Here is a 24,297-nt window from a genome sequence, read left to right on the forward strand (position 1 = left end):
GCTATCCTAATGACAGCTGGCTTCTGGAGCCTATAGGAGACAAGAATCTAAACACTCTCCCTGCAATCCAGAAGGAAACTGTCAGTGATCTACTGGGCTGCTTGGATCCCCACAAGTCTATGGGACCAGATGAACTCCATCCAAAGGTGATGAGAGAGTTGGCAGAAGAGCTCGCCAAGCCTCTCTCTATCATCTACCAGAAGTCCTGGCTCACTGGGGACATCCCAGATGACTGGAAGTTGGCGAATGTCACGCCAATCCACAAGAAGGGCCGGAAGGAAGACCCGGGAAACTACAGGCCCGTCAGCCTGACCTCAGTGCCTGGCAGGGTTATGGAGCAGATCATCCTGGGGGCAATCACACAGCACCTGCAGGATGGACAGGGGATCAGACCCAGCCAGCATGGGTTTAGGAAGGGCAGGTCCTGTCTGACCAACCTGATCTCCTTTTATGATCAGGTGACCCGCCTGGTGGATGAGGGGAAGGCTGTGGATGTGGTCTATCTGGACTTCAGCAAGGCCTTCGACACCGTCTCCCACAGCATCCTCCTGAGAAAGCTGGCTGCCCACAGCTTGGACAAGCGTACTCTGCACTGGGTTAGGAACTGGCTGGAGGGCCGGGCCCAGAGAGTGGTGCTGAATGGGGCTGCTTCCAGTTGGCGGCCGGTCACCAGCGGTGTCCCCCAGGGATCAGTGCTGGGCCCAGTCCTGTTCAATATCTTCATTGATGACTTGGATGAGGGGATTGAGTCCATCATCAGCAAGTTTGCCGATGACACCAAGCTGGGGAGAAGTGTTGATCAGCTGGAAGGCAGGAGGGCTCTGCAGAGGGACCTGGACAGACTGGAGAGATGGGCTGACTCCAATGGGATGAGCTTCAACAAGGCCAAGTGCCGGGTCCTCCACTTTGGCCACAACAACCCTATGCAGCGCTACAAGCTGGGGACAGAGTGGTTGGAGAGCAGCCAGGCAGAAAGGGACCTGGGAGTCTGGATTGACAGGAAGCTGAACATGAGCCAGCAGTGTGCCCAGGTGGCCAAGAAGGCCAATGGCATCCTGGCATGTATCAGAAACAGCGTCACCAGCAGGTCCAAGGAGGTGATTCTGCCCCTATACTCAGCCCTGGTAAGGCCACACCTTGAGTACTGTGTTCAGTTTTGGGCCCCTCAGTTCAAGAAGGATATTGAGGTCCTTGAACAGGTCCAAAGGAGGGCAACCAAGCTGGTGAAGGGACTCGAACACAGATCCTATGAGGAGAGGCTGAGGGAGCTGGGGCTGTTCAGCCTGAGGAAGAGGAGGCTCAGGGGAGACCTCATTGCTCTCTACAACTACCTGAAAGGAGGATGGAGCCAGGCAGGGGTTGATCTCTTTTCCCAGGCAACTCTCAATAAGACAAGAGGGCATGGTCTTAAATTGTGCCGGGGGAAGTTCAGATTGGATATTAGAAAGAATTTTTTCACGGAAAGGGTGATCAGACATTGGAACGGACTGCCTGGGGAGGTGGTGGACTCTTCGTCCCTGGAGACATTTAAAAAGCGACTCGATATGGCACTCAGTGCCATGGTCTAGTGACTGTGGCGGTAGCTGATCAAGGGTTGGACTCGATGATCTCTGAGGTCCCTTCCAACCCAGCCTATTCTATGATTCTATGATTCTATGACTGAAACCACTGAAAATTTATGACTTTGAAATTTAGATCTTTTAGACGTGTTTATTGGTAATGAACTGTTGTACTGTAAGTGTTGGGGCCCTGAGCAACATCCTCCCACTGCTTCCTGAGTGGGCTCAGTGCTAGCCTAGATATGGGACTAGCATCTGATCTCAGACAACTCTGCTGAGAAGCTCTAGCAGGAACTACCTGCTCATTGCTCAGGTGTAGATTTTGAGTTGAGGCTCTTGTCCTTGATCCCTCACAGAACTACACTGCAGAAGCATCACATCCATGCCTTGTCTGACCATTCTGATCTGGATCTGTATTCTGACCCATAGACTGACTGACCTGCAGGCTTGACCTTATCACCTGCCCCATTACTGTGGACCTGCTTGGTGATCTGCCTCTGGAGCTGATCTGGCTGCTCCCCCTGGGCCTGTCCCACTCAACTCACTCCAGGCAGGACCCTCGCTGGAGAAGCCTCTGCCCTGCCTGCCATGTTATATCCCTCCTGGCCCCAGGCTCCCAGCTTCCAGTCCTCATTGCTCCCTGAGAGTAAGTCTGGGTTCTAACACCAACAAAACAAAACAAACACTGAGACAGAACAGTCAGGAGGCTTGTGGTCAGGACAGTAGATGTGGCAATAAGTGACAGAGTTCCATGAAAAATCTTGGTTCATATATCTAGTTGTAAAAAGGTTTTGAAAGAAGAAAAAGCAACCTGATATAACTAGTTAGTCTCCCAGACTGTCCCATCCTGACCACTTCCTGCCAGTTTGGCCTTGTGGCTACTACAGAGGGCTGTCAGAGGTCTTGTCAGACTTAGGGCAAACAACATTCAGTGCTCTCAGCTTGGCACTGACCCAGTCCACGTCCTCACAGAAATCTGTCCGCCTGGTGACACTTGGTTTGTCCTTGTCACTATCTTGTTCTTTATGTGCTTGGGTATTGTGTCAAGGATGTTTTGGTCCATGGTAGTTCCCAAACAAGGTAAGGCTGACTGGTCTATAGGTCCTTGCATCATCCTTCTTGCCTTTGTTGGAGTAGGACATGATGGTTTGCCTTTCTCCAGTCGTTAGGAACTTCCCTGTGATCACCATGATTTCTCATAGCTTATTGATAGTGAGCAGCCCCACAGTGATACTGGACATCTCCCTCAGCACTTGGGGGAGCACCCTGGCTGGTGCCATGCCCATGTGTTGTCTGCTTGGATGATGTGCTCCGAAATTCTTCCTCTGCCACAAGAAATGCTTCACTTCCCCAAGATCAGTTACCAGGCACAGGAACTTGGGAGGCTTGATCAGGCTTTACCAAGGTAAAAAATGAGCTAAACAAGCCATTGAGTAGTTTGGCTTTTTCCATGTCCTTTGTCACCTCAGTATGCTTTGAGGAGTTGGCATCACATTTTCCTTAGTCTTCTTGTTGGAAGTCCTGATTGTTTTCCTTCATGTATCTTGCCTGTTTCAGTCCCTGCTGAAACTCCTAACTCCAGCCCCTCCTAACTGCATCCCTGTTCAGCTCAGGCACTGGCTCTTGTATTCCTGCTAGATAGCCCATCCCTTCTTCCACAACCTGTGCGTCTGTCTTGGAATTAGAGCTCAGTTTTTATATCTTGACTGTTTTGCTTTTCCACTGAAAATTTCCTTGACATGCTCAAAACCAAAATGGGCTTGATGGGAGTTCTGAGACAACAAACTGCTTGGAGAAACTATCAGAATGTAGACTGGGATGTGTACAAGCACTTCACCTTCAGTGGTGGGAATTGAAAGGTGAGAATAACCTTGAAAGCTTTGTTACAAGAGTTGAACAGGATGTGTGAGCATTACAGGGATGATCAAATGAGGGCAGGAGGAGGAGCCTGGAAGGTATTATATTAATATATAGTAGAGGTGGAAAGAAGCACACTTCAGCAACATTTTGTTGCCATAGCTGTAACTGATCTAAAAGGATTTAAAGTTTCTCTTGATATCATTTATGAATGTATAGCTTCATCAGTTTAGTATATAGTACTAAGCTTAGAATAGTGAGTTGTTAAATACTCAGAACAGAAATGTTCACTTAGATGCCAGTTGTATTTACAGTGCACCGCAGAGTGCTGAGCACCCTGGTGAGTAATGCAGTAGTTACACAGAACAAGTTCTACAAATTTAGCTTATAGGGTTGGCAGAAACATCCACTCACCTCATTTGTTTTAGAAAGGAGTTTCTCTGGAGTAAGCACATGTAACATAGGAACTGTCTTGTGCAGGTTTAGCCAAGCTTGTTATTTTCTTGTCTTAGGTGGGGAAAAAAGGGTTGTTACCAAGAAAACAACAGTAAGTACCTCAGTACTTCATGCATTATTCAACACGACATGTTAATTTTGCATATGCCTGCCATAAAAGCAAATTGAAAAGCTTAAATTGACTAATCCTTCACCTTATAAGTTTGTCTATGCATAGATGTAGTTTTTCAAAAATGAATTTTTGTAGTGATCATCTCTGTGCACTGCAGTAGAATCAAACCATTCTGTTCTGAGCTATGGATGCACATTTCTATGTACAAGTCAGATGCTTTTCCATGCATACAATGAGTACTTACAGGATCTACAGTTAATTTATTAGCAAAACAGAAGTCATTCTAATACTTCCTGTAGTTAGTCCTGTGGCAAGATATGTTACTTTATGATATTCATTAAGATACATTTATTAGGAATAAAAACATGTTTAGCAAAATGGTAATAAAATATTTGCACTTGGATGTTTTGAAATTAAGAATATTAAATGGAGTATTTTATTTGATAGCTATAAATGAGGATAATTGCTCCTTTTTAAAGTGGGATGACATCTGACATCTGTTGCTGAAGATGTAGGTGTTATTTTTTAATACTCTGTAATGTAAAAACATGGATGTAATTCATTCTCTGGGTGATGCTATAAAAATCGCCTTTTTTCATCCTTGTTCTCTCTCCCTGCTCCAATGCTTTTTATCTTAGCAATCGTCCTTTCACATACCTTCCAAAGATAAGCAATGTGTCATTTCAGTCCTGCTGCAGCTGAACATTTTGCTTTCACACTACTCATTGGCCATTAACTACATTGACAAAGTGAAACCCAATCTGACCTGAAGGGTTTCAGATGCTTCATTGTACACTTCACCTGATATGACCTTTAAAGCAGCAGATATGTATTTTTATATAAGATTGACCATGGTGGCACAGTTCCTCTGTATGTAAGTGTTGCTGTGAAAAAAATTGATACAAAAGACTTCCAGTGTATGCATAAAACAAAAATGTCTGTGTGCAAAATGAATTATTATTTCTGATTGGGTTTTATATCAGGAGAAGACATCAGGGTAGGGATTACATCTTCAACTACTAATGGAGAATGTTGTCTCTTACCTACTGAAAAAAATACAAGCACATAGAAATCCATGTGAAAATTAAGTATTAGTTTGTCTTTTGTACCTGACAGTTCTTATAAATTTTATTGAGATGAATTACATCACCTAATCTTCAGTAAGTTTTATTACTATTTACCTTCCAGGGCAATTGCTACTCTTAAAACTATTCTTATTTCTGCCAGCTTTTAAGTAGACATGCTGGGAACTTTCACATTTCTGACATTAGGTAATATCAAGGCTAGACAGTGTCTCTAGTAATATATCACAGCATCTATTATGATGCTTAGGATGAGATTGATTCATTTATGTAATGTGTTTGCATGAGGATGTGTATGTAGGTTGAATAACAGCTCATCAAAAGCCTGACTCTGATCATTCGAGCATTTCATAAATCCATTATAACTGATATTCCAGAGATTAAAAGTCACTTCCAGGCTTGCTGAGAATTTGTTAGGCTAAATCCACACACTTTCCTCAGAAGTACTAACTCTAATGTAGTGGGGGGAAATGAACAAAAAGGCCAGCTCTATTGTTGCTACCCACTCAAGGGGCATCCTCAAGTCATTGTGCTGGTAACAGGTGAGAGATCTGGGTCCTGTCTAATGGCACATCAGTCCACTGGACACAGTCCACCAGAAACACCTTGAATCCCATTAGGAGAGAGGAGGTGTGACAAACAGCCAGATATGAAGTCTTGCAGCATGCTGACTGTATACCAGTCTAATAAATAAGGCCCATCTGCAACAGGTGACACAAGGTACAACTGGATGGCAAGTGGATCCACAGGCAGATGATCAGCAGAAATCTTGACTGTGGAAAGATAGCATAAGGCTGCATGGTGTGTGCCTCCTGGTAGGTATGCAGGTGAAGGTGTGGTGGCCTGGAACCAAGTTACTCTAAAACCATGACATTGAGAGTACCAAAGTGAAGAAAATGTTTGCCTCTTGGAACAGAAACAGCATAGCTTCAGCAGGAAAACTGAAAAGTGAGGGGGGCAGCACTTAAGTGTTGTTTAGGCATTTGGTACTGCTGTTAATGAAGTAGTAAAAAAAGCTCACACACACAGGATTAAATGTGCCCTGTACATCTAAAGAGCTTGACCTTTACCAGTGAACCCACAAACACTGCAAACTAACACCTACATGATAATGAATTGGCTTATAGCTCACATAATTGCATCTCAAATATGTAATGTCATTATAGTGGGAAACACTGGAAATTGTTCCAAGTGACACAAAAAACGTAGAAAAGTATAATCATTTATCAGTGGGCTGAAAGAAGTTTAAGCAGCCCTATCTCTTAGGGGTATGTGAACAATCAGCACTTAGAGAAGTGGCAAAACAGAATTATGAAGTTGTGTATATTATATCTTCACTGTAATTGTGTCAAAGTGCTCCATAAAACAGCACAGTTGGAATTATCAAGCATCTCAGTATGATTATCCCCCCAAAAATTTCAGCAGCAATTAACTAACACATTTTGCTTTAAATATACTTTCTTATGGCACAAAAAGCATTAAAAATCCACCTCTAAGGTTTTCATCTGCATGGTGAAGAAATAAATGTTTATTCTGACTCCTGCAAAAGTATTTTGCATTTGAGCTTTTAAGAAATGTAAAATTTATGCTTACATTTATTTGAAAATGAACACTAACAAGATCGTATTTATTTTGCATTACAACTACTGGATTGGTTAATAATGAAAAAAAGACAGAAGACAAAATGGCATTTATTTTCTGTTATCTAAGTTTTATTCTGAATCTAGGTTACTTGTAGTCTTTGGAAAGGGAAGAATTGGAAGCATTATGTACAGCATTTATGAACTTTGCAAAATAACTGTAGACAGCTAGTGGCATAATAATGCAATCCTCTCTAAATATATTTCAGAAGACATTTACTCTTGTATTTTCCAGATATTTCCATTAGTGATCCATCTTTCAGAAATACTGAATCATCATGGATGTCATTTGCACCCTTTTATATCCGTTATAAGACCCATATCCAACTTCAGTTTCAGCCTCTGTCTCCAGAGGGAATCCTGTTCTACACTGCACAGCATTTGGGCACTCAGTCAGGTAAGGAGATTCCAGTTTGCTGGTGTCACACCCAGGTACTGTTTTGAAAAAGAAAATCAGTACATTGAAGTGATTTGGGCATTCAGCATCTACAACTCATTGTCCATGGTGACCTGATTTTGAACTGTGAATAATCAAGTTCATAAGAAAAAAGGTGCATATTATGATTTTGGGTTAGACCAAAGCCAAAAAGTATTTAATGAAGTGGTTCAGGAAACAGTTTTCCCCAGAAAATGAACTGTAGAGAGCTTTTCAATAGCCATTCACTGATACTGCTTCCATGGTTTCAGTGCAGCCACACTAGGATTCATACTCTGGGGGTTTGGCTCAGTGCTTCAAAGTTACCCAACAAAATCAATACAAAACCTAAACAAATACGTTAGAATCAAGTGAACAGACTATGAGAAAGCTAATGATGCTCATCAGAAATTCAACTTTTTATTATATAATATTGAAAAGCTTGCTGGCACAGCCTGAAAATCATAAAAGTTCTTATTTGCCAGATAAGAAGAGTAAAAAGCAAATCTAAACAAAATACTTCTACTATTTATAAAAGCATTTTAGACTTAGCATTTTAGACTGAAATAACTTCCAAGCTTTTCATGGCAAGAAAACATAATTTGTCAACCAATATAAATACCTTTTAAGATTTAGTCCTTAAGACATTTTTTGTAATTACTTTATTAAAAGTCTTCATCTTTATATTACATTTATGTGGTGTCTTGCACACTTTTAAACAGAACTCTTACATACAATTCATAACATCATCTTAGAGCAAAATTTCCACTTGAATTAAGTAGTGTGTTATAAAAAATTGGCAATTGTATGACAGAAATAGAACTCATCTATTTATCATGTGTTTTTACATTCCTTCGTTCAAAGCCTAAAGCCTTGAGACCTTTCAATAAACATACTCAGCCACAGATGCATATAAATACATGTATGGCAAATTTACCACCTTCTTATTCTGTATAGAAATGTTTTCACAGGCTGCTGTTCAGTAAGACTGATAACTCATCATACATTGCTGACATTACCTGCTTTCCCTGTTCTGATTATAGCCACATACAGAGAATCAGCTTCAGAGAAAAATATATGGAATATCTGTAGTACAAAGAACTCTGTCTTCCACTATTACTCTTTTATAATTATATCACTTGCAGGCCAAATTCTGAAATTCTCAGTGAATTCTTCTCTCCTGTGTAATCTAAAGCATATCACAGGCAATGAAAAATAAAAGAGAAAAAAGAATCTCAAAATAATATTCAGAGGTCTTGGAAGCAGCTAGCGTATGAAGAAATTAAATACCTCTTTGGAAGTATTAAAGAGAGTGCTAAGTATAACTTGGGTCAGAAGTGGTTGAGCACAAGTATGACCTCATTCTATTGCTGTCCGTGGATTCACAGGAATGAATATTTTCTTTAAAACACTTTCTAGAATAATATGTTTAATTTCAAAGTAAATAAAAAACCCTACCACCTTCTATAGAGTAATTTAATTTCTATACAAATTTCCTAGTTCTATTTTCACTGTCCTGAAGTTTTGAAACATTTAGGAAAAGCTAATCATCTGGCTTTTTATATTTGCCTTCATATAATCCAGTCAAATCCAGACAGAATTAGACTGATGAAAGACTCAAAAGTATTCTTAGCAGCCAGCAGATGTGAAAGAGCTTTCTGCTGGGGATTAGTTTAGAAAGCACTTTATATAAAGCCTTTTCTTCAATACAGTTATGTAAGATGTAATAAATTGATTGCCAAAATCACAGGAATTTTTTTCTAAAATTCCTTTTTAATAGGAAATAATGAGAAGATTTTTTTTTCCTCAGTAGGAAACGCTATTTTTTTAAAAGAGATGAGCTCTGACACTACACTGGGACTTTCCCTTTAGGAGCACACCCCTGTCAAATAATCCTAAAGAAAATCTTTAGTAGGTGAAGAAATAAACATGAGGTTTCCACTGAAACATTTCCCTTTTGCTTTGTTCTTTTCAAAGAATATTACATGCATTTCTAGAAAGGTTGGATAGGTGGATAGGCTCTTGACAGGCTGTTTCCAGTCTCCACACCTCTAACACATGACTTTTTTCAGTACACAGGTTTAAACACCTGGCAAATTGGCATAAAATGGAAAACATCCCATGAATCTTTATCTGCTAGCAGATTTCCTCTCATTCTGTCAGTCATCAGTTTTCTGGCTCTGTCAGCTGTTTCTGAGAGTGTATCATGACTTCAACTCTGGTAGTGTAGATTTCTGCAGGCCCAAATTTCAGAAGTATGGTGATCTTTTAATTACTTATTATTGTTGTTGCTATTATTATAGGGAAAAATTTAGTTTGGAAACTTTAAGACAGAATGACAAGGAGACTTTTTTTCCCCTTTTGATTACTTGCTTTATGGCAGTAAGGTAAAGATGTGTGAGATGCACTGCTTCTGAGTGAGTTATGCAAATAGCACAGCATTCTTGTGGAAGTCAGCAGGATGCTGGTAGAAAGCCAGCCCACTTCTCAGTTTCTCAAGTGCAGTGGATGCTACCAGTGACAGTGTGAGAGCCCAACTTAATAAATAGCCTAAAATTCAGACAAGGTTTGCTGGATGCCCATCAAAGGCTTGAACAGTGTATAACTCAATCCATTTACGTTATTTACCTGAAGGCCTTGGAATTCTGATTAAAAGGGAGCAAAGAGCATTACTTTATCATTGAGTCATAGCATTACTGAAGTTTTTCATTTGTTCATGGAGGTGGATTATGCTGTAGGCTGCCTGCACTGTTCTAGAGTTCAGGCCAGGGTGATGGAAAGGTTTGCTCCCTAACGAGATGAGAAAGAAAATTATGCTGGGTGAGAAAGAAAATTATGCTGGGTGACTAAGAAGGAAGTCAGGTTAATAAACTGAATGGGATGACTCATGCTCCATTTAATACTCAACATTTGCAACACCAGTGCTCTATCTCTCTTTTACAGGATTATGTTGCCAGTCTGATCTGAAAACTCTCAAAACTTTAATTCCTGATATTTAAGGCATTTCGGTTTAAAAAAGTAAAGCATGAAAATAAGAGACAGCCAGTACAGGTTTGTGATACTTGCTTGGTTTTCTAAGACAATGCTTGTGGTGAAAACTGAATCATGGAAGTAGACTAAAATCTTTTGGAAATGTGTAGAATTTCTAGAATAACCATCAAGAAGGAGTGTTGTTTCCCTTATCAAAAAGAAACTGATTATCCACCAACTTACAGAACAGACACTGAGAGTGCTTGAGGCTTCCCTATTGGAAGCCATGTTTCCTTCACTGACAGGGACATCATTTTTGCTTTGTTACTACTTTTGGGATCAGTTATATGGACAAAATTAGCAGCATAGGAAGCAGAACTGCCAGCTATCTGTGTGACAGAACAGACATCCTCATTATCTTGAAATTTGTTGCATATAAAGTGTTGTTACTACCCAATTGCTACTGGCAAGCAATCCAAAACTGAGGATGGCAAATCAAGGTTGCTCAAGAAGGAAGGTGGCTCCTTCTAGCTGCTGAAATATGTCAGGGTAACTAAAGTCAGCAGGAAAATTTCTTCACCAAGGAGAGCAGCATTTTTGAAAGGTGAGGCACAATGATCAAATCTGCAAATAGGTAATCACCCATCCCTTCTAGATGTATGTGCATCACTGTGTCAATGGGGTTGTTCTGGATCCTAGCTATACATTTGTGTTCTCAGATGGAGCTCCCAAGTAGAAGCTGGAATTTATCTAGTGCCACAGTGGGTTTTGACATGTTTGAGAGATTAACAGGCTTGGCTCAATACCTGGTCTCAGTCTTGCATTAGCTGTGATATGCAGCTATATAAATGTAGAATAATTTTTTAATAATCCATGAAAGCAAATCCTTGAGCAGTTCCTGTAAGTGTCCAGTAGGGGCGCTGGCTATGGTCATCTCTAGATAGAAAATCCAGTCACAGCAGCTACAAAAAGCTGATATAAACTGTCAGCTGACTGTGATGAGTGTGCATGCACTCGGATGTGGCAAACACAGGGCCGAGGTTAAACAAACCCCTAAAGATGAGGTAGGCAATAAAAGATAAGAGCTTAAGCTAAGAACAACAAACTTCAACGATGCTGATGTGTGACTGGCTAACAATTAGCATCACAGGGTAGGAGTGAGGCTTCTCTTTTCTCTCTGTCTTCTGTTCCCCTGTTCTACCCATTTATAGCCCCCCCCCTCTTCTGCTTTGCTTTCTCTCCTTGGCCCTTGGCCTTTTTCTGGCTACTGGAAATGCTCAGGTGACCCCACTGTGAAGGACAACATCTGGTCAGTGAGGTACCTCTCACGTGGAGGTTGCAGTGCATCACTTCCCTTGGGCACAGAGTACAGCCATTCTCTGGAGGCTGACATGGCTGCTTCAGGCCCTGCTAGACAAGAAAAGTTCTGCTCCTGGAAGAACTTTTGCTCTATAAAGGATCACAGCGTAAAAGGATGTGACTTGGGTCCCTGGAAAATCACACAGGATACCAGGTGTAGGGAAAACTCGAGGACAGGATGATGAAAAAAAAAAAGGAAGAATTAAAGCAACGTGGAGTGAGTTCAGCAAGACAGGAAAGAGCAGTGAGCAAAGATAAATCTGGAGCTCTGATGGTTATAGGATGTGTCATACCAACAAGAGGCACTAATACTACTGGAGACACTGGCACTTTATTATGCTGGTTAAAGGGGTCAATTAAGAGTGAAGATGAGCATATGCTGAAAGCAACCTCTTCCTGGGAATGTTACTGCTTATAAGAGTATAACGTTCAAATGATCACTCTGTCAGCAAAATGGGGCCAATGATGAGTAAGTGTTTCTGAAAAAGAAGGTGGAAGGCAGGGGAATGCCACCCAATACCACAGTGAAAGACACTGACATTGTGACCGTAAGCAAGAGTAAGCAAAAGTGAGGTAAAAGCAACAGAAGGCATAAACTAATGCCAGCAAACAAGCTCTGAAATGGCTGAAGAAACCAAAATTATAGATGTTCTTTAACCCGGAAACCGCTGCCTAGAGCTCTTGAGACACCTACCCTGCAGAAGCTGCTGAAGCAGTGGGCTCATCAGAACCTTTGTCCCAAACAGAATACTGCAGCACAGGGGCTTCTGCTTCGTAAAACAGGATGAGAAAAAGGACAAGCATCAGATGTCTGATAAGTCTTTGTAAAGGAATCCAGACCTTCACTAGTGCAGGAACTAATCAGTGATTTCCAAGCAAACAGTGAGACTGCCTCTAGTGAGACCTCTATCTCTGTGTCACTGGGGACATGACAACAGCATCAAAATGGTGAACACTAGAAGAGTGCATCCATTGCTTCCAAATTACTCTAAAGGGTTCTCTGGAAGCTCCTTTGGCCTTAAAACTTGTGTGAATTTCTCATTGTCAATTTGCAGTGCAGTGCAGGAATAAACTCAGGTACTCTAAACAGGTAATAAAGGCTTTACCTCATGTGGACACAGATGGAGCACAAGGGCAAACTCTGAGTCACTGTGGAGAAGTGACCCCAAAAGAGAAATGTTAAAAATACCATCCAGTATACCCTCACTGCCCATGGTCTATGAGCTTAAGATCCTCTGACACTGTATTCAGTCCTCCTAGGAAATAAACCAGCATTGGGCAGATTTGAAAGGGAAGGCAGTAACTGCAGAGATCTTAGCCCAACAAAGCTGTGTAAATTTGCCACTATAGCATTTGTTACTCAGGGTGATGCTGCTGGCATGAAAAGGATTCTCAAAACAGAGTGCAACATTCCTACCATGCATTTCCAGCTGTAAAAATCTTCGACATATTACACTGCACATGAGTTTCCTGTGGTAACATAAAAACCTGGAGATCTGATAATGCCTCAGTGTGATTCCCTCTCATGACAGGGATACAGACACACCTGCAGGTGTAGGGAAAGGCTGAACATGAAAGGGCATTGTCACTACTTGAGGGAATTCAAAACTTAACTGCATGACTGCAACCAACTTGCTTACAGACTTACCTACTTACTGAGACTAGAACAAGGCAAAAAAAATTGTGACAGATTGGGAATCCATCATATGAAGTCATATGAGCAGGTATCATCATGGGTAATCCAGGTCTCACAGAAGTAGTCAGCAATGTGTATAGGAGACTTCTCATTGATTCCCAGTTTTAGGAACTCCTCAGGACACAGAGTAGGGTTCTGGGAATGCTGACATATGATATGGTAGCAGGCGAGTCTTGTGAACACATAATGGAAACCTGAAACTTAAAAGTGATGAAGAAAAATTGATGCATCGTTTTGGAGTGCTGGCTTCTACTATGGAACAGAGACAACACACCCTGAGGTAGAGCAATTTTGGCCTTCAGTCATCTGGTGAAAACCCCAAACCAGTTTTGCAAGTAAAAGTTAAAGTCCAGAACAGTTCCTTACAGTAACATCTGCTATAAAATCCCCTCCCCCTGAGAAGAAAAGGAAACAATCTTTTAGCATTTGCACTATCAAAAAACCCTCTTCTTTTTATTTTACTGAAACAGGGAAGATGAAAGGGGCAGGAAGTTGCATCAGAACAAATGAATGCTGCAACCATTGAAGATTTTTCAGCACCCAGGGTCTTGACACATTGCAATTTCAAGCCACAGCTATGCTACAATAGCCTATTCCCAAAGAAAATTCAACTTTATTGAGATAGATTCCCTTACAGTATGGACCAGCTAGCTATGAGGGCTATTCCTAGAAAAACTGAGGATGTCATCTCCCTCATGCTTAACAAAAGCAAACTTCTTCAGAAAAATCTTGCTCTCCATTGCTCCATGGTATCCCATACTGAGACTGCTGAGAAATACAGGAGTAAGGATACCATTTTAAAATGGTGATGCAATTCCCATGATGGCTTCAGCTGTGCAGCCTCTCCCTCTGAGACACGGCAGATTGAGGTCCCTTGCTGAAACTGTCACTGGTTGCTAAAGTGAAGAACAAAGTCCAAAATTTGTCTTCACTTTGAGAGGATGTTTCACAGACACTGGGCACACAGCACCTTAGAGTCCTAAAATGTTTTCAGCCAGTTGTCCCTGAGTAGTACCCATGGCATGATAAACTTCATGGAGAAATATTGCACCAGGACCAGTGCCCAAGGCATAAAATTTCTCAACTCTGCTGTTGTTGCCAAAGGCTGAAGTGGGAAGTCATCTGTGAAAGGAGAGGATCTCACCAAGGGAGTAAGAAAGTCTCTCGAAAGCCTCAGGGAGAGCTGAAATTGGATTTTGTTCATAACTAGAAGTAAGTTACACCAATTTGAAGAAAGGCCTCACCTCACATCTATGCCAAAACATAATTCAGAGCACTCGGCTGTAACCTCTCTATACACTGTAGGTAACAGAAGCAGTAGCACAGATTTGCTCTGGTCTAAATAAGGCTCCAAAACTGACTACAAGGACATTAGCCACAGACATCATCAGGTTTGAGTCAGAAGCCCTATGACTAACTGCTGAAACTGTGTCATTTTTGTCCTATACATTACTGAAGTACTGTGCTCTATTGTCAGACAGATTGCTGCCAAATACGCAAAGCTACCAAAAAAAACTTCTTTGCAGGCCAGGACATCTTGGAGAAGTTCCAGCTTCTCCAGCTGTTGATTACAAGACAGATGAGCAAGCAGCCCTGGGCAGATGTTTTCCTTGTTCCTGGGCATCAAAGAATGAGTATTCATGTCCTTATGCAAGACATATCTGAGTAGCAGAGGGGATTGAAAGCTGCCAAAAAGATGGTTCAGAAACTTTCTGATGCTCCTCTCTTACCCTAGAACTGAGCTCATAAAAGAAACAAACAGGATTTGCAGACTGCTCAATCAGGCAAGATGAATGCATTCCAACTCTGCACTGAAAATTAAGCAACCTTAAAGCTCTATCACTGAGCAAGAGCAACAAGTGAAGAGAATTGTGTTCATTTTCTGAAAAAAAAATAGAAACAGTAAATGCAGGCATGCAGAACATCACAAATGGAACTGGCAAGCTAGAAGCAATTTCATCATTCTGTGGGTATCTGGGGAAGGTGAGGCACAAAGCAGGTGCTCAACAGCCACTAAAACAGTGGAAACATCCCCATCCTGCCTGACTGGGAACCTGAAAACCTGCTGAGAAGAGAACCACTTTTACAACTTGAAACCATTCATCTTTAACTTCACTAAAGGCAATGTCATTCAAGGATGAGGTTTACTAAAAAATTAAACTCCCAAGAAGGCAAATTTCATTCTGCTGACAGGGCCACCTGCTGAATCTTTAAGGAAAGTGTACTTTTCAAATTTAGAAGTATTTCTTCATTAGTAAAATACTACATGAAGTTTTACTGGTAACTATTAGAAGAGAAAGTTTGCATTAAAATTTACATTGTATTTATGAATCTAATGGACAAACTTGAGAAAAAAGAAAAAGCTAAAAACCTTGTCTGCTATTTCCAAAAGCAATTTTTTTAAAAAAATTAAATTGCAAAGGCAAGTATAGGCTTAAAAATGTGATTTTTTTTAAAATTTTTTTTCATTTGCAGACTCTTCTGTTTTCCCTTCTCCCTCCCTGTCACTTTCTAGACTCTCTCTGCCCTTCCCAACCTCTCCCAGCCTTTCTTCTGTACGTTTATAAGTACAGTTTGCAGTGGTACTCTCCCTCCTGTTACATTGCCTGTAAGGCCAGAAGCACTGGTAGTACAAAAGGTAAACCCCCTCCTGATACTTGCTGACATGGAGGCCTCCAGAAGAACAATTCAATAAAAAGGTTATCTGCTCCTGCAGCTGCCAGAGCATTAAACCCAAAACATCCTTATTGCAAAAAGCACCTTCAGGGAAAGCAGGATGTTTGGTGGAGACAAACACTCACTGCATTAAACTGACAAATCCATCAAGTCTTTATTCAGCATACAGAAACCCAGAGTATTCTGCTAGGTAACATGGCCAAAACTTGATTCTTTTTCATAGGAACACTAACTCACATTCCTTGGATGCCAAAGTGATCCAGTTTCCTTCTGCCTCACAGATCTACCTTGTCTCTGCACCAGAGCAGAGCTTTTCAGAAAGTTGAGCTTTTTTTTCTTTAAAGCAAGCATGAACTCCACTTCCAGAAAAAAAAAAAGAAGGAAAAAAAAAAAGGCCATTATCAGAGTGAAGCTCATCAGACAACGTTTCCCTTTGTGTGGTTTGTGGGGGTGATGAAGTTTGTGTACTGAAAGTACATTACTGACTTGGGAAAGTGGAGGCTTGAAAGCATCAGGATGATGAATGTGCTGTTTTTCAGCATGCTGCCACTAAAAAGCTGAACTTTTTTATACTGCTTTTTTTTTTTTTACAGGTGACTTTCTATGTATATCGTTACAAAATGGATTTATTCAGTTACGCTACAATCTGGGAGACAAGACAGTCATCCTGCAGAGCTTTCAGAAGGTCCGTGCAAATAGAAATACCTGGCATTTGCTCAAAGCAGGAAGAGTTGGTAATGAAGGCTACCTGGACCTGGATGGCATCAACATTACCCAGAAAGCCAGTCCTGGAATGAATGCACTAGACACACACACAGATTTTTTTGTTGGAGGGGTGTCCTCCTTAAGCCTTGTCAATTCAATGGCAGTAGAAAATGAACCCACAGGTTTCACCGGTTGTATACGAGAAATTGTTATAAACAGCAGGGAACTGAAGCTTACTGTGACTGACCCCAAAGGCGGAGCCAATGTTGGTGACTGTGATGGAACAGCTTGTGGTTACACAGTCTGCAAGAATAACGGGACGTGCAGAGTTGAAAACTCAGGTTTTGCTTGTTCCTGCCCACGAGAGTGGAGAGGGAGCACATGTGAACAATCAATCTACTGCTCACTGAACAGATGTGGGTCTCAAGCTCTCTGTATCCCACAGCCTGCTTCATTTTCATACAGCTGTGTATGTGCACTAGGCTGGGCAGGTAAGTACTGCAACAGCAAAATCACATTTTTCATAGCAAAGTTTGTTGGCAACTCCTACATCAAATACACAGATCCTTACTATGGGAAACGAGACCTCCAGCATAGCCGCATTTCAGTAAATTTTACTACCAATCAAACTGAAGGCTTAATAGTATGGATGGGAAAAGCTGAAGATGAAGATAATGATTTCCTTGCCATTGGTCTTGCCAATGGAACATTAAAAGTTGTGATAAATCTTGGAGAAAGAATCTCTGTTCCTCTAATGCATAGCAAATACTCCTCCTGTTGCGACGGGAGATGGCATTTTGTCACTGTGGTTCAAAACCAAACCTGCATTAAGGTTTATCTTGATGAGGAGCTAATTCTTTTTGAAGATATTGATCCAGACAGAAAGTACACTGCATTAAACTACGGTGGCATTTGTTACTTTGGTGGGTTTGAAATTGGCAGGAAAGTCAATATGGTCACTGCAGGGCTTTTTCAGAAGGAATTCATTGGTAAAATTAAAGATGTTGTGCTCTTCCAAGATTCTAAGAAGGTTCAGCTAATGAATGCAGAAGGATATAATGTTTACAATGGAAATGATAGAAAATAATTGAAAACTGTTTAGGACTCTTTAAAAAGTGATGAATTTCCTTTCCCACCCATTTCTTGTTAGCTAGCAGTATGACTCAGAAGACAACATAAGGAAGCAGTTAAGAAAATTGCCCCTAATTTCTTTTTTTTTTTTAATGTTGAGTATTAATAGCACATATAAAATGTGAGATGTTTCACTCATAAAATTACTTATGCTGTTCAGTATTTGCTTTAAAATAATAGCAAAGTCTGCATGGTTTTTTTCTTTATTACACTAGAAATAGGTTTGTAGGCAATAAAGTAGTAATTAGCTTTTAAAGTCAGCCATCACTCCACTATTAAATGTTTGTTGCTCTATGAGAACAGACAACTTACCTGTTTCTCCAAAATGCTTAAATGGTAACAGAATGCAGTTTCTCTTACAATTTTGTAATATTAAGCTCAAGTGTAAAAACTGAAATTCGTTGGGGCCACAAAAACACTTTTATTACACTAAGAATTTTAAAAATCATCTCAGTAATTATTTGCTTAACTCCACAAAGCTCATCAAGTTTTTCTTCCTCCATTCTGAGTCTCTCTGTATACATTTATTTAAAAGGAAAGAACTTTACGCCTGGTTTCTCGCTAAAACAGTACAGTTAAAATCATTCTTCTTTAAAAGAAGAGGTATTTTAATTAATTACTTAAATTACTCAAATGAAATATACTTAATTACTCAATAGATATATAAGCACACCTACTGTTTTTCTCCAGCAGAGGTCCCCCATTTGATTACACGAAACTTCCAGTTTAGGCATTCACAACTGGAATGTAGGAACGTGGCAGTCTGCCTACAAATAACTTCAATTACTGGCAGCTTAAAACTAGAAAGTCTGAGGACTGCTTTGATTTAGCTTATATGTCCTTAAAAGAGATTTTGAAACTTAACTACACAAAGGTTTTGGGTGCACTAAATTGGATTTTCATTACTATACTCACCATGAATTTATAATAACAATAGTAAACAGAGGTCTTCATGTATATGCAAAAACTCCATTCCTTCTCTAAAAGCTCAGTAATACTCTGAACTTTAGCTAGTGATAAAAACAAAATTAATCAGGTTATATTTTAAAGGGCTTAAATGATTTATGATGGTATCTATGTTTCTCACGTGACTGTCTTACTGGATAAGTAAAATACTTAAATAAAAGTAATAGTGATTGATTTCTGCCTTTTCCTTTTTCACTCAACTATTGCCTCAAAAGCACAAAATAAATCATCACCTCCTTGCATGGAAATTCTCCAAATGCAAGTCTTCAGTGGGTACCTAACAGAAACAGGTGAGTATTTCTGAGTGGGTGTTTTTGTCTTTCCATGCACCTGACACAGAGCAGAGGCAGTGAGCAGGGTAAAGGCAGGGGACACACATTGCTTCCCACATAACCATAATGAGCACACAGCAGTGACTGCACCACAAAGTCAGGGACAGAGAACTTGAGGATAACTAAGGGGGGGTGGTGGTAGGAGTGGTAGTTGTGATGGAACTACCCTGAGATGTCTTAATAAGGAGATGCACACTTCTTCATGAGGTTCTTTTTCTCCTCTTCAGCAGTTTTTAACCCACAAATGATCAGCCTGATGCCACAGGGCTTCTTCCCCTCTTCCCAACAGGCAATACATGAAGCCCATGTGGCATCTGAGCTGGCTCCAGATTCATCTCTTCCAGTTTCTCTGAGGGGGCCTTTTAAGGCCACGTGATGCTGGAGGAGGGAGAGTATTTAGGGTTTCTCCTGTTCTCTGTGGGGCTGCTGGTGTACTGCCAGTTCCTCATCACTGCACAGTGGTTTTTGTGGTCTGAGCAGTGGCTCAGTGTAAAACAAGTAATCAGAGCACTTCCAGCTAACAAGTGTTAAAGGGGGAGTCACTGAAGGCAATGGAGAAGATAACATACTTTATTCCTGTTGGAGTGGGATATATTCCCGTTACCCTAACAGATTCTAGGACCAAGTCTTGGAAACAATTGCTGCTTGTTAATTCAAACTCTTAACAAAACTCTTCCTCAAGATCTGCTTTACTGTGGCTCCCTTTGGGTTCCTCATACAAGTGGCAGGCAGTGAAGCACTTGACAAACTTGGAAAACGTCTACGTATTCTTTCCAAACAAAAAATTTCTAGTAGTTTTGGCAGAAAGCATTCTTTATAAATCTTCTCAGCTATGAGTCTTAAGAAACGTAACTTAATCAAAGTCCACCACCCCCTTTACTGAGTGCAAGATACTTAATTTTAGTCAATTTGACTGTGAAGCTGCCAGCAAGGTATCAAAAAAAAATTTATCTTAAAATATATTCATTATTAAAACTAACAACTAGTGTGTTTTTAAACTGAAAAAACCTTTATGGAAAGAGTCTTTCCTAGAGCAAAGTGAAAAAAACTAATTCAGTACATAAGGTCATGTATTCAACATGAAAAACAAATCACTGAAAAACAGAACAATGAACCTCACTTTTGCTTTACATAATGCAGTTATTTTTGTTGTTTCTGACAGTCTCAAGAAACCCACCTGTGTATATTTTGAGAAGTAGAAGAACAGGAGATTTTAGTCTGTTTCCAGGTTTGCCTTTTTTGTGTGTGTTCTATACAAGTGGATAGCAGTGACTACAAAAAACCTATTAACTAGAAGCTCCGGTGGTGCAACCACCTTTCTGCCACTGCCAACCCCCCCTTTGTCCCTCAAAACGTGAAACAACCAAGTCATGAAGTGTACAACAAACGTGGCACTTTGTAAGTCAGCCTGCTATATTCATACTTAGCCTGTATTTTTACACCTACAAAATCAAACACACACAGTATGTGAGAAATTTTTATCATTTTAGAATCAAAATATCCCTTAAAATATTTACATTTTACAGTAAAAAGGATAGCAAAACACAAAGTAATGTACAAGCTTAGGTATTCAAGTTCTTGAAGCATGGAAACTGGTGGGAGAAATGAATTTACTACTACAAATCATATTTTCAAGAATTTAGGTTAAAAATGCTTTCTTAATAAAACAAGTGCAGTTTAAAGCAATAACATTCCAGCAGCTCAGCCTTCCAATTTCTGGTCACAAACTGCTTCAGATGCCTAGGAAATACTTGAAGAACTAATGAAATACACTTGATTATTTTATTGTACTACTGAATAATTTAAAAAAACAAACAAACAAAAAGCTCTTTACACCACTGAGCATATTATATTTTGTTGTAATGTGTGTGGATTCTGAGGCTTTGCTACAGTCTTTAAAAACAGTGCAATTTAAAAAGAAGGTTATTGTAAGAAATTCACCTTTAAAATTACCAGAGCATCTTAAAACAGAAGAGAGCACAAATTACCAAAGGCAGCAACTATATTGCAGACTTGACTAAAGCCAACTTCATCAGCTAAGAAAATCTCTAAGCCTTTATTGCATATTAATAAAAGAAATCTTTTAAATTTTGAATATACAGCAATGTAAAATTTTTAAAAATATTAAACTCCTACGTCTAGCGATAGTTGGTATAATGAAAAAAAGGATGAGTATTGGTACATCAACTGGTACCAAAACACAGACTTGTTTCTGCAAAACACCAACACTGAATAAAAAAAGATGGCACAATCCTAGCAGGCTTCTTTTTTTTTTTATACAAAGGTTTACGACATTGCTCTAACAGTTTATTTAAATAGGATTTTAAAAGGCTGCCTGCATCTTTTTACCTTTTGCTCTTAGTTCTGTCACTGTGGTCCCTATGTCTCTCTCTGTTCTTTTCACTTTCTCGTTCTCTATGTTTCTCTTTGCTTTTCTCCCTCTCCTTCTCTTTTTCATGAGCCTGTTCGTCACTTTTAGGCTTCTCTGACTTTTTTTCTGGATTTCTAGTCTCTCTGGGGCTTTTTCCATCAGCAGACCTATCACTGTGTGGAGATCGCAATCTTTCTTTGTCTCTCTGTCCTTCCTCTCTACTCTTTCTCTCTCTCTCCTTTTCCTGGTTTCTGTCTCTGCGTCTATTTCTTTCGGAATCTTGCTCCCAGTATTTTTCATTGTTCCACTCTTTTTCGTGTCTGTCTTTCTTTTGGTGATGGGACTCACTGTAAAATCTTTGTCTCTGTTGATCAGTTTTTCCTCTATTGAACCCTCTTTCCAACTGCTGTTCTTGTCTGCCCCAAGGATCACTGTGGCGTCTTTCTGGTCTCCTACTGTCTTTATTCTGAAAAAAATTTTCTGGCCCCAAAAACCTCGATTGTTTGTGAGCTGCTGGTAGCCCTTGTGCAATGGGTCCAGCATAGTGTGGTGGCTGACCTGATAAATGAGCTACTGGTGGCCATGGCATCATTGTGTTTTGAGGAAAGCCAAAGCCTGGAGGAGGAAGAAGTGGAGGTGGTAAATGAGGAGGAAATCCAAACATAGGGTTGTTTTGTGGAGGGAAGTTATGAGGTGCAGGAGCCTGAAACTGAAATCCAGGCGGATTAGCTTTAGTATGCTGAAAATTCTGCTGTGGAGGTCTAACAGATGAGAAGGAGCCACTTGGAACAGGGCTCGGGACTTTGGAAATGAATTCAGAACGAGAAGAATTTTCAGTTTCAAAATGAGATGAAGTTGCTGCTGGTCCTCTTCTAAAGGAGTTCACCGTCTCAATGTTCTGCATCAGCGCATCTTCCTGTGAGAGTTTGGAATCTTCAGCTTGTGACGTGCCTGCATTTTCTGCTTTTGCTGCAGCTGAACTGCACTGCGTCTCTGTTTGGGCATCACTTTGATACAGGTTTAAGCCCACTTCTCCAGAAGCTTGTTTACTCTCTGGCTCTGCTTGATCATTTCCTGAAGCACTCTGTCGGTCTTCATTTCTGCTAACATCTCCTTCCTTGTTTTCTGAAGCATTAGTCTGCTGGCTTCGTCCAGCTGCCTGTCGTGGGTCTCTTTTAAGATTAATAAATGGTGGTGATTTAGAGGTATTGGCAGTGGTGCCTTCAGCAGAGCCAACATTAACGTTGTTCTCAGGTTTTTTCCCTGCATTTGATGAGGCAGAAGGAACACTGGAATTCGCTGTCTTTCTGACTTCCTGTGCAGTGTTATCCTTGTCAGGTAACTGACGCTTTGGGTCACTTTCTTTACTTTCTTCAGTTTCTTTATTCTGTGCCTGAGCAGATAAGTTTGCTAAAAATGCTTCTGTGGAGACATCTGGAGGTTTTCCCTTAAGACTCAACCCAGAAGCTCCAGCACTTGAGGTTCCTGCAGCTGCTGTATCCAGAGCTAAAGTAGCACTGGTGGATTCTTTCACATCATCCAAACCAGCCTTTGCTTCACTGACTTCAGCAGTTGCATCAGCAACATCCACGTTTTCTTCTTTCAAGGTTGCTTGTTCATTTACTACTGGTGTCTCTTCACTGGGACTTGCTTCTGACTTGCTGTGTTCATACCCCTGCCCTGTTGTACCCAACAGGCTTTGAAGAATGTCATCCACTGGCAATGGTTTATTTGCCAGCTCCAGTGTAGAAGGCTGATTTTCCCATCCAACCAGGACCCCAGGAAGAAATCTGAGAGGCTTGGGTGGTTCATGTTTGGTACCTTCTACCAAGGGTTCAATAACTGCAGGAACATCTTCTGTATTAGACTGCTGAGGCTTATTTCTCTGCTTGTGTAGCACAGTTGTGAAGGAATTAAAAAAATCATTTTCCTCCTCTTCTTCTAGTGCCAGCTCATGATGAGAGACTTCAGGCTTGTTTGGCTTGCTCTTCTTCTCTGGTGGCAAGTTACTCACAGTACTTTCAGAAGCTTCATCTGCAAAGCTACTAGTAACACTTGTGACAGCAGTAATCTGCCTCTTCATTTTCTGGCGAATTATCAATCCCAGTAATAAATTTGGTCGATGTATTTCAATTCCTGTACAAAATTGTAACAGCATTTATCATTTCCTTATGCGTTGGTTAAGGCAATCATTTTAACCAAAATCCCCCTCCCCATACTTTTACAATATATCTAGATAAAGTATTAACTTTATGACATTTGAAATTTCCATCATTAAATACAACAAATACTTAAAATAATGAAAGATATATTTCCAACATAAAAATTATTGCTTTAAAAGCTGCAAATTAAGATTGCTTCAAGTAGCATATCACCCATTACAACATCTAATTATATTATATATGAGACAGCTGTGCAGAGGACATCTAGTCACATAAGGAAAAGCAAATAAGTTAATCATAATGTTAGTCTAACACAGCTACACTCTGGTAAAATAAATAATAAATAAATATATAAATGGCACATTTGCAACCACAAAGTCTCCCAATCAATTTGTGTTAGACAACCTTCTTCAAAGCTTTAGCATGACTGACTTTCCAAAATGCTTCCCTCATTCCAGGGAATGGCACTTTGTTCAAGGTATATTATTAGCTATCTGTTAATTATGTATTTTGTTCTGCATAATTTACGTTCTTGTAGAGAATTATGAGTTGTAGCTCATCATCTCTTTCAGCACTCCCTACCTCAAAGCAAAAGAATCATCCACCAAATTTTATAACCAAATGATACAAAATAACTGAGGTGTAAGCAGAACAACTAAGAACTATTTCAGGTTCTTTTCTGGCTTGCCCACCTGGTTTTTAAACTTCCCATGTTTGGGGTTTTTTTGGTTTTTTTAAGAAAGTTTAGAACATTTGAGAAAAAATTAATTAGTACACTTCAAATAATGAAAAATACTATTTTAAGGTG

The 24,297-nt window shown here is 40.2% G+C and overlaps 2 protein-coding genes across 10 annotated transcripts in view; one reads left to right on the forward strand and one right to left on the reverse strand.

Annotated features, from left to right (window-relative positions):
* EYS (eyes shut homolog) overlaps nt 1-17,614 on the forward strand; it is a 709,634-nt gene extending 692,020 nt beyond the window's left edge. Inside the window, exons 46-47 of the mRNA XM_030447573.1 lie at nt 6,942-7,103; nt 16,416-17,614. Coding sequence (XP_030303433.1) covers nt 6,942-7,103; nt 16,416-17,614 — 1,361 coding nt within the window. The remainder of the gene's footprint in view (nt 1-6,941; nt 7,104-16,415) is intronic.
* A 2,808-nt stretch (nt 17,615-20,422) lies between these two features.
* Nucleotides 20,423-24,297, reverse strand: part of PHF3 (PHD finger protein 3) — a 45,670-nt gene continuing 41,795 nt past the window's right edge. For all 9 annotated transcript variants that reach the window (XM_030447162.1, XM_030447156.1, XM_030447154.1 and 6 more), the window contains one exon: nt 20,423-23,463. In XM_030447162.1, the coding sequence (XP_030303022.1) occupies nt 21,302-23,463 (2,162 nt within the window). In that variant the 3' untranslated portion in view covers nt 20,423-21,301. The remainder of the gene's footprint in view (nt 23,464-24,297) is intronic.

The sequence above is a fragment of the Calypte anna genome, chromosome 3 (assembly GCF_003957555.1).
Source record: "Calypte anna isolate BGI_N300 chromosome 3, bCalAnn1_v1.p, whole genome shotgun sequence".
Classification (NCBI taxonomy): Eukaryota; Metazoa; Chordata; class Aves; order Apodiformes; family Trochilidae; genus Calypte; species Calypte anna.